Raw genomic sequence first — 17735 nt, 5'->3', positions numbered from 1 at the left:
CCGGATACCTGAACACTATGGTCACTGGCTACAGACAGAGAAAAATAGCTTGGTCTGTAGTGAGACTTTCGCTGTTCTAGCGAACACTATGGTCACTGGCTACAGACAGAGAAAAATAGCTTGGTCTGTAGTGAGACTTTCGCTGTTCTAGCCTCGACAAGTCTCCTCCTTCTCCTCCTCACGGTGTTAACACGGGTACCTGTTCCGTGTTCACACCACTATGGACGTGCCATGTGGCGATGTGTACCGTGAAGTTTTAAAAAGACACCCACACTCCGCCATCAGCAACTCAGCTGGGCAAGTAAATGGTGTTTCATGCCCCATCTTCAGCTGAAGACTTTTAATTCCGTGCCTCGCAATGGAATATCGTGCTGGTGAAACTCGGGGATGAGACTGTCACCTTGCTCAGTGTCCGCCTCATCTATTGCACCGCACCTTTTTCCAGAACTGACCGCGCTGTTGAACGACTTTGTTAAGAACTTGTGAATTTCAAGACTATTCCGTCTGTTTGTTTACAGCTGCATAAGAACTTGTGAATTTCGAGACTATTCCGTCTGTTTGTTTGCAGCTGCGTAATCAGTTATTAGATGTGTTCCTCAATCACATGCAAACATTGTTCTATTGTGGTCATGCAGTGCCTATTGTGCCTTGTTCTACTATTGGGTAATCAATTTATAAGTTAGGTAAGGAAACATTCGTACAGAACAAAATGCTCAAGGCCTTGAAAAAAAGCAGGAATATCTATAAAGATCAAAAAATAATATGGGACATTTACAAAAATGAGAAACCTTTTATTACTGGAAGGATAAACCAAGAAAAAGTGCAGAATTAAGAAAAATGAGAGAGCTTTCATTACTGGAAGGATAAACCAAAAAGAAATGCAGAATTAAAAAATGACCAACAAGATCGTACACTAACAATCACAATCTTTAATCTTTATACAGAAGAGGCACTTAAAAACACTGGAGAAGCTTCACAGGCAAGTATACTAATACAAGCTAAAGAACATGCATATCGAGACATCTCGACGATATAGTAGCTGTTCTACTGATGGTTCAGATCTTGCAGTCAAGTTAATTAGAACGAATAAGGATATACGGAAGATTGTAATATGAAAGTAAAGAAATCCAGGACAAAAGTGGCGGCATGCGATGAAGAAGAGAAAGTCAATATAAGAATTAGTGTAGATAAAAGTTACTTAAAAAAAGGTGACTCATTTAGGAAATAAGGTGGGTACTGGTGGACAGAGCAAAGCAGAAGTCAGAAGGCGACTTGCTCAAGCAATAACTGCTTTCAGCAGGAAGAATAAGAAGATCTGACTCTTAAACAGGACCAGCTTTGAAATCAGGAAAACATTTCTTACAGCCTATGTTTAGACTTTGACACATTATGGCAGAGAAGCCTGGACTCTGGGGGACAGTAGGAGAGAAGAAACTAAATTCTTTCAAGATATGTTATAAAACACCCGCTCAGAACAGAGTGGGCTGGCGGGTTTAAAAATGAAAAGATTATCCAAAGAGCGGAAGACAGGATTAGCAGTAAGAGAGGACAGACAGAAGGCATTACAAGGACAAGGAACTCGGGAAAGAGAAAATAACATAACATAAACCGAAAGAAGAACATTTATATGACATTCAGGAAGGGAGGAAAAATTTCACCCAAAGACAGTATATTTCTATACAACATACCACTACAAATGGTAGGTAAAAATATAAATGCCTGGAAATTACATTACAGATGACAGTTACATCTTTCAGTATAAATATTCAGGGAATAGCAGCAGCAGCAGCAATCCAAGCCTCATTCAGTATGCTGAACACGATTAATCTATCGAGAAGTAAAGAGGCAGTGGTGCTACTCACAATGTATGACACAGAGATCATATAGCAAAAACTGAAGATAGGTGCTATGGAAGGAATAGAAAAAGTCAATATGATGTTCACAAATCACATACTAGTAGTGGGAAAAATAGTACCATCCCAACTTGTATATGAACTCATGAAAGAGACTTTATTTCATACAGGTCATCAGATCACAACAGTGGCTATCTTCACAACAGGACTGTACCTTACACTGGTTAACATCACGGGCCAGAATAAAGAGACGATAGACCTAGAGTTCTACAACATACTAATCGCACTGAATGGCACACACACGTAACAACAACATTAACAATATTTTGGGGAAACCTGTTTTGTCCAGTGTCAAAAGCAGGCAAACACAAAAGGGTAAGGATCTATTAATTGTCGGCCATTCAATGTATGGCAAATGATGGTAGCCATTAGGGAAATGGCAGCAAGGGGCAGGAAAGGACACCAGGTGCATTCACTTGTTTATGTACGGGGCATCATTCGACATGTTCATGAGGCTATTCTACAGCCATTGAGGGAACAGGTTACGAGGAACTGCAGACTGTGGCGCACATTGAAACAAATGGTGCCTACTGTCTGGGCTCTGAGGTCATACTCAGATCATTCCAGCAGTGGCAGATACACTTGAGAAGACCAACGTTGTGCACTGAGTTTCAATGAAGCTCACAATTTGCAGCACTGTCCCCAGAACTGACTGTGGACTCTTTGCCGAGTGGAACGGATGGACAGAAATAGATACTTCGAAAGTTCTGTGACAAGCTAGGCTGTAACTTCCTGGACTTGTGCCATAGGGTTGAGTGAGAATTGTAGAGTGCCCCTAAATGGGTCGGGTGTGCACTACACATCAGAGGCTGATACCCATGCTGCTGATTGTGTGAGGGGTGCACACAAGGGTTTCTACATTCAATCCAGGTAATGAGAACTATAGGAAACCCAGAAGTAACAGTGTAAGATTGAAAGAAATGCTGCTCACAGATGAGAGTATTAAAATCCCAGAGGTTAACTGCCGAAGCATTTACAGCAAAGTGCCAGAGTTTGAAGAGCTCCAGAAAAGCAGTGAAGCTGGTTAAACCTGAAATTGATAGCAATGAGATTTTTGGTGAAAATTTAAGTGTATGTTGAAAGGATAGGCTAATGGGAAATTGAGGCAATGTATTTGTAGACAAGAAATTCAAATCCACTGAGACAAAAACTGTAGCTTCGTTTGAGATTGTTTGGGCAAGACTCAGTATCAGGGGTGGTCATAAAATTGTAATTGGGCCCTTCAATCAACCGGCCGTAAAATTGTAATTGGATCGTTCTATAGCCCAAAAGACTCGTCTCCTGGTGTAATCAAAAACTTCAAGAGAAAACCCCATTTCTCTTGTAAGCAAGTTCCTCAATCATACTGTAACTATCAATTGAGACTTTAATTATCATTGTCAGACATGGAAGCTTCAGGTCTGCCTCAGGAATGTGTGTTGGGACACTTGCTATTCATGACTTACATTAATTACCTTGCAAACAATCTTAATGGTAACCTCCGACTTTTTGCAGATGATGCAGTTATGTATAACAAAGTACAACTTTGAAAGAAGCTGTGTAAATATACAGTCAGATCTTGATAAGATCTCGAAATGATGCAATGACTGGCAAATTGCTTCAACTATTCAGAAACGTAAAATTGTGCACTCCACAAAACACAAAAAATGTAGTGTCCCATGAATACAGTACCAATGAGTTACTGTTGGAATTGGTCAACTCATACACCTGGGTGTAAAACTTTGTAGGGATACAAAACAAAATAACAACATAGGTTCAATTGTGGATAAAGCAGGTAGAAGCCTTCAGTTTATTTGTAGAATACTGGAGAAGTGCTATCAGTCCACAAAGGAGATTTCTTACAAATCACTCGTGCAACACATTCCAGAATATTGTTCATATGTGGGACCCATACCAAATAGGACAACAGGTGATACTGAATGTGTACTGAGAAGGGCAGCATGAATGGTTACAGATCTGTCTGACACAAGGGAGAGTGATGCTGATGAAACTGAAGTGGCATACTCTTGAAGATAGATGTAAAATATCTCGTGAAAGTCTATTAAAGTTTCAAGAGCTGGCCTTAAATTACAACTCTAGGGATGTACTACGACCACCTAAGTATCGTTCACAAACATATCATGAGGACAAGTTAGAACAATTACTGCACACACAGGGGCATTCAAACAATCATTCTTTCTGTGTTCCATACGTGAAAGGAATGGGTAGGAACCTGAATAAATGGTACAATGGGACATACCCTCTGCTGTGCACTTTGCTGTGGTTTGCCGAGTATGGATGTAGATTTACATGTAGATGTAGATGAAAATATCCCACAAACTGACTGAAGAGTGTAAATATCTACTATGTGGATAAGGATGTAAAAACACTACATTAGAAAGTGTGCAAAGAGAAAGAAAATTATAACGACTATAGCAAAGAATAAACTCGTATATTAATACCCAATCTGAGAATAAGTTTCTCATCAATAATAAAATAAATGGGTGATAAGAGAATCTTGTAGGAGTCGACCATCAAAAGAAGAGGGCGAGTCACTGGACATCTTATGAGATATGACCAACTCCTGTAGACAATGACAGAGGGAAATGTTAATGGAAAGAGATCTGAAGGAAGACCACAACTACGATACAGAGACCAAATTAAGTAAGATGTGAGATGCAAGACTTGCGGGAAAATACAGAAGAAATCAGAAAGTCGCAGAGTGGAGATTTGCTGCCAACCAATCCTTGGATAAATCACTGAAGAAGAAGAAAAACTTTTTAGGTCTCTTTGTCTCCCCTCCTCCTCCTTTACCACCTTCCTTCTAGTCCTGACCTACATTATTCGTCTCACTTTTCATTTCTTCTCCCCTTGAATGATTCTCTACTTCTCACTCTACATTCTGTACGTCTACAGTGAAGTTTACACAGTGCTTACAGACGTACTTCCTACTCTCTATGATAGTGTCTCCTTTTTCACTTTTGTCTGCCTCTGTCCTGACAACAGGTCGCTCCCTCTCAAGCAGAGACCTGTGTTATCTGATACTCCTTTCTAAACTTCCATAACTTAGCCCTCTTTCCTCTCTGAGGAAGAAACATACATGTTTGAAAAGCTAGATGGAGGTTTTCCTATCAGCAGTAATTTGGATTTTACCCCACAACAGAAGTAATGGCCGAGACCTCCATCTGAGCTGCTTTTCATGCAATAATCACACTGTACATTATAGCACTATTGGTGGATTGTAATGGCAGATAACTTGGGTGCTTTCAGAAATAAAAATGATGTGGTGTGGCCCTCAACTACGTACCCTCAGACTTAGCATTGAAATATTAAAAGTTTTGGTTGTTTTCGTTGTCTAGGGGCTGGGATATGTAGTTGCCACTTTGCAAGCCAAATACTGTTGAGTCTACAGTATTCAATATTAATATACACATGAATTGAATGGTCAAAGGTTCGTATCACTCGGCTATTGCGAATTTTTAAGCAACTTCAGTAGTCACCTGCTGTAGTAACGAGTGCTGTGATTAGCTAGAGCACTCCCGCCATGTCTTCAAGCCAACACACACTCACAAACATATTAAAACATATATGAAATACTGGATTTACATTTAAGTAACTTGAAATTAAATGAATATTCCTATGGCTGGGACATAAGCATGCTCTAACACACATTATTAAAGACATATACAAATCAAATAAACATATATCAAAGAAACAGAAAAAGAGGTAGGCCAGTAGCCTAATGTCTCTGTGCTTTCTAAAACACAGTGAATATTTAACCAATTTTTCCACAAGTAGTATATATCGGATATAAACAAAGACACAGACGAATAAATATATTTATAAGCATGCTGCTACAGTTTTTTCATATCACTGTGGAGTACTTATGGCCTGACGCGATTAATAGTAATCGGCCTCTTTGACCTCCAATAACTCTTTCTGGTCTCGACTCCTGAACTGTGGGACAAACTTGGCAGCAACACAATGCATTCCAAGGGCTGTGTCAGGATTGCATCAGACAATCCAACTGAAATATTACATTCTTCTGCAATCTCTCAGACAGTCATTCTTTGAGTGCCACACACAATTTCGTTGACGTTCCTGACACTAGTGTCATTGGTAGACACTGAAGGGCGTTCTGAGCAAGAGTCACCTATAACTGGTGTCCGGCAACTTTTAAACTGTATGAACCATTCGTAACACCAAGTACCGCTTAAGCACTTTTCACCGTATGCATCCTGCATCATTTGGGGTGTGGAAAGGTTTCCTCGAGTTTCACACCAAGTACCGCTTAAGCACTTTTCACCGTATGCATCCTGCATCATTTGGTGTGTGGAAAGGTTTTCTCGAGTTTCCAGACACATTGCTCCTCTAACCCTGCCACCTCGAAATTTGCAAACAGTGCGGCACAATCTTCTACTCTAAATACCACTGAACAATAACAGACTACAACAATGGAACTTTGGACAGTTAAACATTAAACACACGTGAGTGCAAGGATGCCAACCACACTTTGGACCAACACAGCATCGGAATGAAATTACGAATGTTCTGGAATTTTTTGAACAAACCTCGTATAATACAAGGTGTACAACTCTGCTTCTGCTGTTTTTACCCGACACTTGAGGCTTTAATGAAACAAACTGGTTACACACGTATCATTCAAAGTATTTACTATCACTGGCCACTACTTTCTCCCATCTTTGAAGCAGTGTATGAATCCTGCATCGAAAAAATTGTTCATCTTTTGAAGTGATCCACGAATTGACCCAATGTGTGACTTCTTCATGAGATTGAACGTGTTAGTCAACTGGGCCATGCTCCATTGATCTAAAGACGTGATAGTCAGAGGGAGCAATGTCTGGAGAATATGGCGGGTGAGATAGGACTTCCCATTTTAACATTTCCCAGTACGTTTTGACCTCTTTTGCATCATGAGATCGAGCATTGTCATGCTGCAAAATAACTTTATCGTGCCTCTTGCTGTACTGTGGTCATTTGTCTTAATGCTTTGCTCACACGCATTAATTGTGTTTGATAACGAGCACCTGTGATTGTTTCAACTGGTTTTAACACCTCACACCTCATCGTACACAATGCCGAACTGGTCCCACCGTACGCAGAGCACGATATTAGAGCCGTGAATAATCGACACGGAAGCATGGCCAGGATATCCCCAAGATTTTTAGGGTTATCGTAATGAACCCATTTTTCATCCCCGACCACAATGCGATACAAAAATCCCTTCCGTTTTTGCCTCTGAAGCAACTGTCCACAAACACCCTTCAATTTCTCTTGGTTTCAGCTCACAAGGTACCCAAGTTCCTTCTTTCTGAATCATGCCCATAGCTTTGGTCTCATTTTGAAATGGTTTGCTGTGTCACTCTCACTAACTGTGCCAATTCTTCTTGAGTTTGATGTGAGTCTTCACTCAGCAATGTCTCCAATTCTGCATCTTCGAAAACATTCTCTTGAAGCGTCGAAACTACTCAAGACATGTTCTTCCACGAACAGCGTCCTTACCGAACGTACTTGAGAGCATTTGATGAGACTAAGCCACCGTTTTCTTCATTTTGAAACAAAACAGTCAAACAACATTCTTTGCACTTGCAAGTCAAACATCACATTTTTTGGTATACTGTAAGTGCAGCCTGAAAATGTTGTGGCCTTCTTTTTCTACAGTTGTGTAAAGTGAACTTAGATGGATGGGAGATGTTTGTCTGTTAAACTCTTATTACGGGTTTGAAATGCTGCTGCTGAGGGAATTCATTTGAATGACTTTGATATTCTAGTAAGTTTTCATGTGGTCTCTCTCTTCAATTGTGTTCCTCTGTCTGTCGTGTTACAGTTGTTTGAGGATTAGGTTTGGTGTTGAATTAACAAATCTATTTCAACCTGTGTTGACTTGCAATTCTTTTTAATCAATGACCAGTACTACGAGCAGACAGATGGCGTTGTGATGGGAAGCCTGATGTCAACTACTACTGTAAATTTGTTAATGGAAGACTTCGAGGAACATGCCTCGGAGTTAGCAGTCTCAGCACCGATAATTCTATGATATATAACAACATGGAGATTTTGGCATGCACTTCCAGCAGTTGGGATAGTGTTATTAATGAAGCAGTTGAGATTAAATTAGCAAGTAACCTTGCAAATAGAGATGGACGTTTTTTTGCTTAAACTCTGCATGGAATTCTACTCTCCCCCCTGTCAAAAAACAAACGGACTGAGTTAATGCTAGTTTTTAATTTTCACTACTTTCACTATCAATAACTTTTGGTATCAGTGATCTTTGGTTGTCTGGTGGCACTTTACAGTGTGTGTGTGTGTGTGTGTGTGTGTGTGTGTGTGTGTGTGTGTGTGTGAGTGGTAGGTTTGTTGTTCTTTCTGTAATTGCTCAGAAAACACATGTTTTAAATTCACTTGTACAGTGCTTACTTGCTGCAGTTTTGCCTTGAAAATGACAAGGTGTCCACCTGTCAAAATATTGGTGGTTGTTGAGGACGTCACTCTGCTGGATACGGCAGAAGAAACAGGTATCTACATGTTGTAAACAACTTAAAAATTGATGCTCTACACCCAAAATTACCATTAAATAAATTTTTATGTGAAACTGACATTCTGTACTGTTGTTGTTGCTGTGGTCTTCAGTCTGAAGACAGATTTGATGCAGCCCTCTACGGTCTTCTATTGTGAGTCTTGTCTCTGCATAAACTACTGCAGCCTATGTCTATTTCAAACTGCTGACTGAAGTCATGTCATGTCGTGTCTCGATCTCCCCCTACAATATTTACCTCACACACTTCCTTCCATCAGCAATTTCAGTGACTCCTTGATAGCTTGAGAAGTGATTCTGCCACCAATTTCTTTTCCCTTCAATTTCAGTTAGTACTGCTTCATTAGTTATCCCTTTTGTTCATCTAATCTTCAGTATTTATCTGTAGCACCACATTTCATAAGCTTCTGTTCTCTTCTTGTCTGGACTGTTTATTGTCCACATACCGAGCGAGGTGGCGCAGTGGTTAGAATACTGGACTCGCATTCGGGAGGACGACGGTTCCATCGCGTCTCCAGTCATCCTGATTTAGGTTCTCCGTGATTTCCCTAAATCGTTTCAGGCAAATGCCGGGATGGTTCCTTTGAAAGGGCACGGCCGATTTCCTTCCCAATCCTTCCCTAACCCGAGCTTGCGCTCCGTCTCTAATGACTTCGTTGTCGACGGGACGTTAAACACTAACTACCACCACCATATTGTCCACATTTCACTTCCATACGAATTTACACTCCAGACAAATACGGTGCATAATTTTTCCTAATATTTAAATTTATATTCGACACTAACAAATTCCTGCATTTTTAGAAATGATTTTCTTGCTCTTGTTGGTTTGCACTTCACATCCTCCTTATTTAGCCACTATCAGCTATTTTGTGCCCAAACATCGAACCTTCTCAACTACTTCTAGAGCCTAATTTCCTTATCTAATTGCCTCAACATCCACTGATTTAATTTGACTACAATACATTACAACTGATTTACTTTTGTTGATGTTTGTCTCACATTCTCCTTTCAAGACACTATCCCTCTGTTCAACTGAACTTCCAAGTTCTTGCCTTCTATGACGGACTTGCGATGTCATCAACAAACATAAAAATTTTTATTTCTTTACTCCGAACTTTAATTCCTTCCCGTATTTCTCATTGGCTTCCTTTGCTGCTTGCTCAGTGCACAGACTGGATAACATGGAGGATACTCTACAGCCCTGTCTTTGCTACATTATTAAAATCTCACCATTTGCTGTTGGCCTGAGCTACCGCAGCAAATATTACCTAATTTGAGCTTGCTTTAATGGTTGAGCATACATCATCACAATCTGCACAACAGTTAGCTGACATGTTTCAAAAATTATTAGAGTGCAGTGAATCTGTTAGAATAAATGAATACACACCATATGAAATTATAATATGACTTAGGACAATAAATAAAGCAACATTACAGGTAACACTAAGTGACAGTTAGCAACTCCTTTCTTTTACCTGTCCTGTAAGACGCCCAAACAGACCCAGTGCAGCCTTTATCAGTCTCCGTGATGGCACACCGGCATTATCTGGGAGGTTGTTTGCCACTGCTTTCACCAAGATCCGAAGGACATCCTCATCGACATGCTTAGCTTTGAGGTCCAATATCCTATGATATGCTTGTATAACCTGCAGTGAGAAATATGCAACAAAACGATAGTGCAAAAGCAAAGAAATCCATGTGACACTGTATCTTTTGTCATCAGACTGGATATTATTTAAGAGTTATTTACTTATTGTTAGCACACTAATGTGGTTCTGAATTATAGTAATGAATGTTGTTTTACAATATGGTAGGAGAGCAAAAAATTTCTTTGATTCATTCATCACATTATGTAGTTTGCATCATGAAAGAGAAGCTTCAAAAATGTGAAATGACTCAAGGAATACAGAAATAAAAAGAGAAGTGACTCTATTAAATTAAATCACTGTACAAACACAATACTACGACTGTATTAATTAATATTATTTGCACTTGCACCAGCTGAATCTAATGTGGTAAGTTATACGAGAAGCTTCCCCCCCCCCCCCCAAGCAATTATTATTATTATTATTATTTCTTTCTTATCTCAGACGTTATGTCTGGTCAGAAGTAGAAAGTGACGCGGACCTTGATCAAGCGTGACTTCCTTTTAACTGTACGGTATATGTTATATTGCATTTAGAAACTTTCGGGTAATTGAACATGTATCTATAATTACGGATTTCTGTAGCTGTATATACAAGTTTGGATGTAGCTGTATTGCATTGATGTACTGGTGGATATTGCGTAGTATGACTCCTGTAGTTGATAGTATAATTGGTATAATGTCAACTTTATCCTGATACCACATATCCTTGACTTTCTCAGCCAGTTGGATGTATTTTTCAATTTTTTCTCCTGTTTTCTTTTGTATATTTGTTGTATTGGGTATGGATATTTCGATTAGTTGTGTTAATTTCTTCTTTTTATTGGTGAGTATGATGTCAGGTTTGTTATGTGGTGTTGTTTTATCTGTTATAATGGTACTGTTCCAGTATAATTTGTATTCATCATTCTCCAGTACATTTTGTGGTGCATACTTGTATGTGGGAACGAGTTGTTTTATAAGTTTATGTTGTAAGGCAAGCTGGTGATGTATTATTTTTGCTACATTGTCATGTCTTTTGGGGTATTCTGTATTTGCTAGTATTGTACATCCACTTGTGATGTGATCTACTGTTTCTATTTGTTGTTCGCAAAGTCTGCATTTATCTGTTGTGATGTTGGGATCTTTAATAATATGCTTGCTGTAATATCTGGTGTTTATTGTTTGATCCTGTATTGCAATCATGAATCCTTCCGTCTCACTGTATATATTGCCTTTTCTTAGCCATGTGTTGGATGCGTCTTGATCGATGTGTGGCTGTGTTAGATGATACGGGTGCTTGCCATGTAGTGTTTTCTTTTTCCAATTTACTTTCTTCGTATCTGTTGATGTTATATGATTTAAAGGGTTGTAGAAGTGGTTATGAAATTGCAGTGGCATAGCCAATGTACACTCCTGGAAATGGAAAAAAGAACACATTGACACTGGTGTGTCAGACCCACCATACTTGCTCCGGACACTGCGAGAGGGCTGTACAAGCAATGATCACACGCACGGCACAGCGGACACACCAGGAACCGCGGTGTTGGCCGTCGAATGGCGCTAGCTGCGCAGCATTTGTGCACCGCCGCCGTCAGTATCAGCCAGTTTGCCGTGGCATACGGAGCTCCATCGCAGTCTTTAACACTGGTAGCATGCCGCGACAGCGTGGACGTGAACCGTATGTGCAGTTGACGGACTTTGAGCGAGGGCGTATAGTGGGCATGCGGGAGGCCGGGTGGACGTACCGCCGAGTTGCTCAACACGTGGGGCGTGAGGTCTCCACAGTACATCGATGTTGTCGCCAGTGGTCGGCGGAAGGTGCACGTGCCCGTCGACCTGGGACCGGACCGCAGCGACGCACGGATGCACGCCAAGACCGTAGGATACTACGCAGTGGCGTAGGGGACCGCACCGCCACTTCCCAGCAAATTAGGGACACTGTTGCTCCTGGGGTATCGGCGAGGACCATTCGCAACCGTCTCCATGAAGCTGGGCTACGGTCCCGCAGACCGTTAGGCCATCTTCTGCTCACGCCCCAACATCGTGCAGCCCGCCTCCAGTGGTGTCGCGACAGGCGTGAATGGAGGGACGAATGGAGACATGTCGTCTTCAGCGATGAGAGTCGCTTCTGCCTTGGTGCCAATGATGGTCGTATGCGTGTTTGGCGCCGTGCAGGTGAGCGCCACAATCAGGACTGCATACGACCGAGGCACACAGGACCAATACCCGGCATCATGGTGTGGGGAGTGATCTCCTACACTGGCCGTACACCTCTGGTGATCGTCGAGGGGACACTGGATAGTGCACGGTACATCCAAACCGTCATCGAACCCATCGTTCTACCATTCCTAGACCGGCAAGGGAACTTGCTGTTCCAACAGGACAATGCACGTCCGCATGTATCCCGTGCCACCCAACGTGCTCTAGAAGGTGTAAGTCAACTACCCTGGCCAGCAAGATCTCCGGATCTGTCCCCCATTGAGCATGTTTGGGACTAGATGAAGCGTCGTCTCACACGGTCTGCACGAACGCTGGTCCAACTGAGGCGCCAGGTGGAAATGGCATGGCAAGCCGTTCCACAGGACTACATCCAGCATCTCTACGATCGTCTCCATGGGAGAATAGCAGCCTGCATTGCTGCGAAAGGTGGATATACACTGTACTAGTGCCGACATTGTGCATGCTCTGTTGCCTGTGTCTATGTGCCTGTGGTTCTGTCAGTGTGATCATGTGATGTATCTGACCCCAGGAATGTGTCAATAAAGTTTCCCCTTCCTGGGACAATGAATTCACGGTGTTCTTACTTCAATTTCCAGGAGTGTATTCATATGATTGATTGCTTTGTGTATTTTGCTAGTTTCTGCTTGTTCTAGAAAGAGTTTTCATAAATTGTCTACCTGTAAATAATGTAAGTTTTTTATGTCGATAAATCCACTTCCTCCTTCCTTTCTGCTTAATGTGAATCTTTCTGTTGCTGAATGTATGTGATGTATTCTATATTTGTGGCATTGTGATTGTGTAAGTGTATTGAGTGCTTCTAGGTCTGTGTTACTCCATTTCACTACTCCAAATGAGTAGGTCAATATTGGTATAGCATAAGTATTTATAGCTTTTGTTTTGTTTCTTGCTGTCAATTCTGTTTTCAGTATTTTTGTTAGTCTTTGTCTATATTTTTCTTTTAGTTCTTCTTTAATATTTGTATTATCTATTCCTATTTTTTGTCTGTATCCTAGATATTTATAGGCATCTGTTTTTTCCATCGCTTCTATGCAGTCGCTGTGGTTATCCAATATGTAATCTTCTTGTTTAGTGTGTTTTCCCTTGACTATGCTATTTTTTTATTTTTACATTTGTCTGTTCCAAAAGCCATATTTATATCATTGCTGAATACTTCTGTTATCTTTAGTAATTGGTTGAGTTGTTGATTTGTTGCTGCCAGTAGTTTTAGATCATCCATGTATAGCAAATGTGTGATTTTGTGTGGGTATATTCCAGTAATATTGTATCCATAATTTGTATTATTTAGCATGTTGGATAGTGGGTTCAGAGCAAGGCAGAACCAGAAAGGACTTAATGAGTCTCCTTGGTATATTTCACGCTTAATCTGTACTGGCTGTGATGTGGTATTATTTGAATTTGTTTGGATATTAAGTATGGTTTTCCAATTTTTCATTACTATGTTTAGGAACTGTATCAATTTAGGATCTACTTTGTATATTTCCAATATTTGTAGTAACCATGAGCGGGGTACACTACCAAAAGCTTTTCGGTAATCAATGTGTGCGTAGTGTAGCGACCTTTGTTTAGTTTTAGCTTGATATGTTACCTTTGCATCTATTATCAGTTGTTCTTTACATCCTCGTGCTCCTTTGCAACAGCCTTTTTGTTCTTCATTTATAATTTTGTTGAGTTGTATGTGTCATTAATTTCTGTGTAATGACTGAAGTTAATATTTTGTATATTGTTGGTAGGCATGTTATGGGGCGGTATTTAGCTAGGTTTGCTGTGTCAGCTTGATCTTTACATTTCATATAAGTTATTCCATGTGTAAGTGTATCAGGGAATATGTAAGGGTCTGCAATGTAACTGTTAAATAATTTAGTTAGATGTGAATGTGTTGAGGTGAACTTCTTTAGCCAGCAATTTGCTATTTTATCTTTTCCAGGGGCTTTCCAATTGTGAGTAGAATTAATTGCTTTGGTGACTTCAGGCATTTGTGGTATCATCTTGTATGTGTGTGTTTCTGCTTCTATCCACTGTGCATGCCTGTTATGTTGTACCAGGTTTGACCATATGTTGCTCCAGAAGTGTTCCATGTCTGTTATGTTTGGTAGATTGTCTATTTTAATGTGTGTGTTATCTATTATCTGGTAAAATTTCTTTCGGTTTGTGTTGAATGTTTGGTTTTGTTTCCTTCTATTTTCACTTTTTTTTTGGATCTTCTAAGTTGTTTGGCCAATGCTTGTAATTTCTGCTTCTTTTCATCTAATTGCTCTATCGCTTCTTGTTGTGAGATTTTACCTAACCTTTATTGTTTTTTTTCTGACATTTGATGTCTTATAAATTGTGTTAGCTGTCCAATGTCTTTTCTCAGTTTTTCTATTCTGATCTGTAGCCTGTGTTGCCATGCTGGTCTTGTGGGTTTCTTCTGTGTGTTGGTTGGTTATGGTCTCTGCCTAGTGTGTATATTTAGTGTAGTGACTGCTCCTATATAAACCAGTAGTTGTAACTCTTCCATAGTTGTGTTTTCATTTATTTTGTTGTGTATGATTGTGTTGATAATTTTTATTGTTGTTTCGACTTGTGGGTTACTTGGCGGTCTATGCAAGAATGGTCTAATGTCTGTATTTGTGTCTTTGTATTCTATATATGTCAGCTGAAATTTGAAATTTTTCTTCTATATCTAACATGTGTGTCACTTCGTGTTCTATTTGTACTTGTTCTGGTGGCAGTCTTAAGATTTCGTTTTCCTCTGATTGTTTAATTGATGCGTGTTGTTCTTTGTTTGTTTGCTCTGGGATGTGTGAGTCCATTACTGTATTTTCTTCTTCTTCTTCTTCTTCTTCTTCTTCTGATTGCACATTATTTTGTTCCAGTATTTGTTGTACTTGTTGTTTGATGTTTTCTAATTCTGACTGGGGTATCCTGTTATTTTTTATTATTACACGGATCTGATCAGCTAGTCGTTGTTCTGTTAAAAATTTTAATTCTGGGTATCTGGTAATAAATGTTGTGTATACTTCTGAACTGTATCCAGTTGTGCTGGTCCCTAGGTTTGTTGCTTGGTAATAACAGAACATGAGGTGTCGATTAACTTCATCTGACCATCTCATCCTCTGTCTTTGTTTTCCTTCTAGGGTGGTTGCAGGAAGCATATCCTGCAAAACACCTCTATTTGGATTTAAATCATTTTCCAGTTGGCCGGCAGTGTCGTTACCATTGTGGGCGGGCATAAGGTTCAAGCGTCAACCCCGACCATGACGGCACTTGTCCGAGGCTTCTCTAGTTGTGTCCTGAACCAACTAATCACACTAAAAGGGGAGTTAGCCCTATTAAGGTTTGTTCTTTTCGTCGCCTTTTACGACTGGCAGAACATACCGAAGGCCTATTCTTTTCCCGGGCCTCCACGAGTATTATTATTATTATTATTATTATTTCAAGAAAGAGCATTTCTTAAACTATTTTTCTACACAGTTGCTGCAATTTTTCAGACATTTATCATAGCGTAAAACCATTTTTCTACGCCTTCTTCATACAAAAATTCCGCCAGTGAAGATATCCACTGCTGAACACCATTTTTTGCATCATTAAAGTTGTCAAAGTGTCCTCCTTAAAAAAAACACCTCAAAGTTCAAGAGTAAGTTGTAGTCAGAAGGTGTGAGACTGGAACTGTAGGGTGGATGACTGAACAGCTCCCAACTGAATTTTTGAATAAAATTTTGATTAACACCAGCAGAGTGGGATCATGCACTGTCATGAAGCAACACAATGCACTGTCTGAGCATTCCACACCTTTTACTTTGAATTGTGGGCCAAAGTTTTTCCTCAGTGTTTCACATTATTGTACTGCATTGGCAGTTTCAGTATGGGAAGAAACTCAACAAGCAGAATACTCAGTCTGTCCCAGAACACAGTATATTTGACTTTTTTGCACTGATAACATTGTTTTGAATTTTGTTTTATGGGGGGATCATGAGTGTGTCCACTCCAGTGACTGTTGTTTCAATTCTGTAGTGACATGACGGACCTAAGTTTCATCACCAGCCACAAATATGTTTAAAAATTCATCACTGTATCGGGTAAGAAATGTCAAAGCACTGCCAAGTCACTTCTTGTGGACATCTGTAAGCATTTTCGGAAACCAACAGAAACACAATTCACAAAAATTTAGGTGATTCATGAGAATCTCATCCAACACAGTTTTTGAAATTTATGGAAGTTCAACACAAAGTGTTCTTATTGTGAAATGTCTGTTTTCACAAATTTTCTCATTCACTTTCTCAACCAAATCATCACTGACAACAGAAGACCAACCCCTCTGTGCTCATCATGAACAATGGTTCATCCATCATCGAACTGTCTCACCCACTTTCTGACCTTTCCATCAAACCCTACATTTTCACCATAAATCTCTACAAACTGATGAATAATTTAATTTGGTTTAACGTTCTTTGTGTTCAAAAAAGTATTACAAAACACTCTTCACAGATGACAGGTTCAGAGATTGTCCTAAAACATTCTGAAGTATTACTAACAAATGTAAACACAATACTATCTGGCTGTCATGACATAAGTGGAAAGATAATGAACCAGAAAGAAAAGTGCAAATGTGAGGAACTGCGACACTAGTGCTGCAGTGGTCATAGAATGAAATAGTACTTGCTTTATGGACACGGGTCAATCCAAATAAAGTGGTCCAATAAAAATTACGTTGGTTGCTTGACCATTTTTAAATATTTTAATTTTTTTATGTTATTACCCTATAATTGAGAATTTCAAAACAGTTTTTTTTAAAAAAAATATGCATTTCACTTTTACTGAATGGTGGCCATTTTCATCTGTAAGTATGCAAAAATGTTTCAGTTTACAGGCATTAGCAAAAATATGAATATCTCTGCACTTGGTTAAGTTACAACAATGCAACTGACATGATTATTTTTAGAAAAGCGTCCTCTACAACATTGTCTATTACGCAAAATACCCTAGATTCAAAAATAACCAGTCAAAATTACCTCCAAAGTTTGGTACCCAAATTTTCAAAAATCCACTTATTAGACCCAAAAATAACAAACAAGGAGTGATTTACGAGTGTCTATTTTTTCCTATATTTAGATATCATACACTACTAGCCTCACATAGAGCAAGAACACTTACAAATCTTTCCTTAATTTATTTATGAATTTTTGAAATTTGAAAGTTTTCAATTTTTGTAAAGTTTGGGGTTAGTTATCTCAAAGATTTGAATTTTTGAAAATGAGGAGGAAATTCACACACCACAAACCACATTACAGTACAGGGTAATGGGACTATATGCCTTTGTACGAGCCCAATTTCTCTCATCTTGTATTCCTATAAATCAAATGTGTATGTTCGAGGCAACTATTCTGCAGTCAACTGCAAATGCCAGTACTCAAAATTTTCTCAATAGTGTTTCATG

General features: G+C 39.6%; 1 protein-coding gene across 1 annotated transcript in view; it reads right to left on the bottom strand.

Annotated features, from left to right (window-relative positions):
* Positions 1-17735, bottom strand: part of LOC126292002 (tetratricopeptide repeat protein 27-like) — a 132700-nt gene that overhangs the window by 16870 nt on the left and 98095 nt on the right. The window contains exon 13 of the mRNA XM_049985786.1: positions 9927-10097. Coding sequence (XP_049841743.1) covers positions 9927-10097 — 171 coding nt within the window. The remainder of the gene's footprint in view (positions 1-9926; positions 10098-17735) is intronic.

The sequence above is a fragment of the Schistocerca gregaria genome, chromosome 9, assembly GCF_023897955.1.
Source record: "Schistocerca gregaria isolate iqSchGreg1 chromosome 9, iqSchGreg1.2, whole genome shotgun sequence".
Classification (NCBI taxonomy): domain Eukaryota; kingdom Metazoa; phylum Arthropoda; class Insecta; order Orthoptera; family Acrididae; genus Schistocerca; species Schistocerca gregaria.
This window is presented reverse-complemented; position numbering and strand designations above follow the sequence as displayed.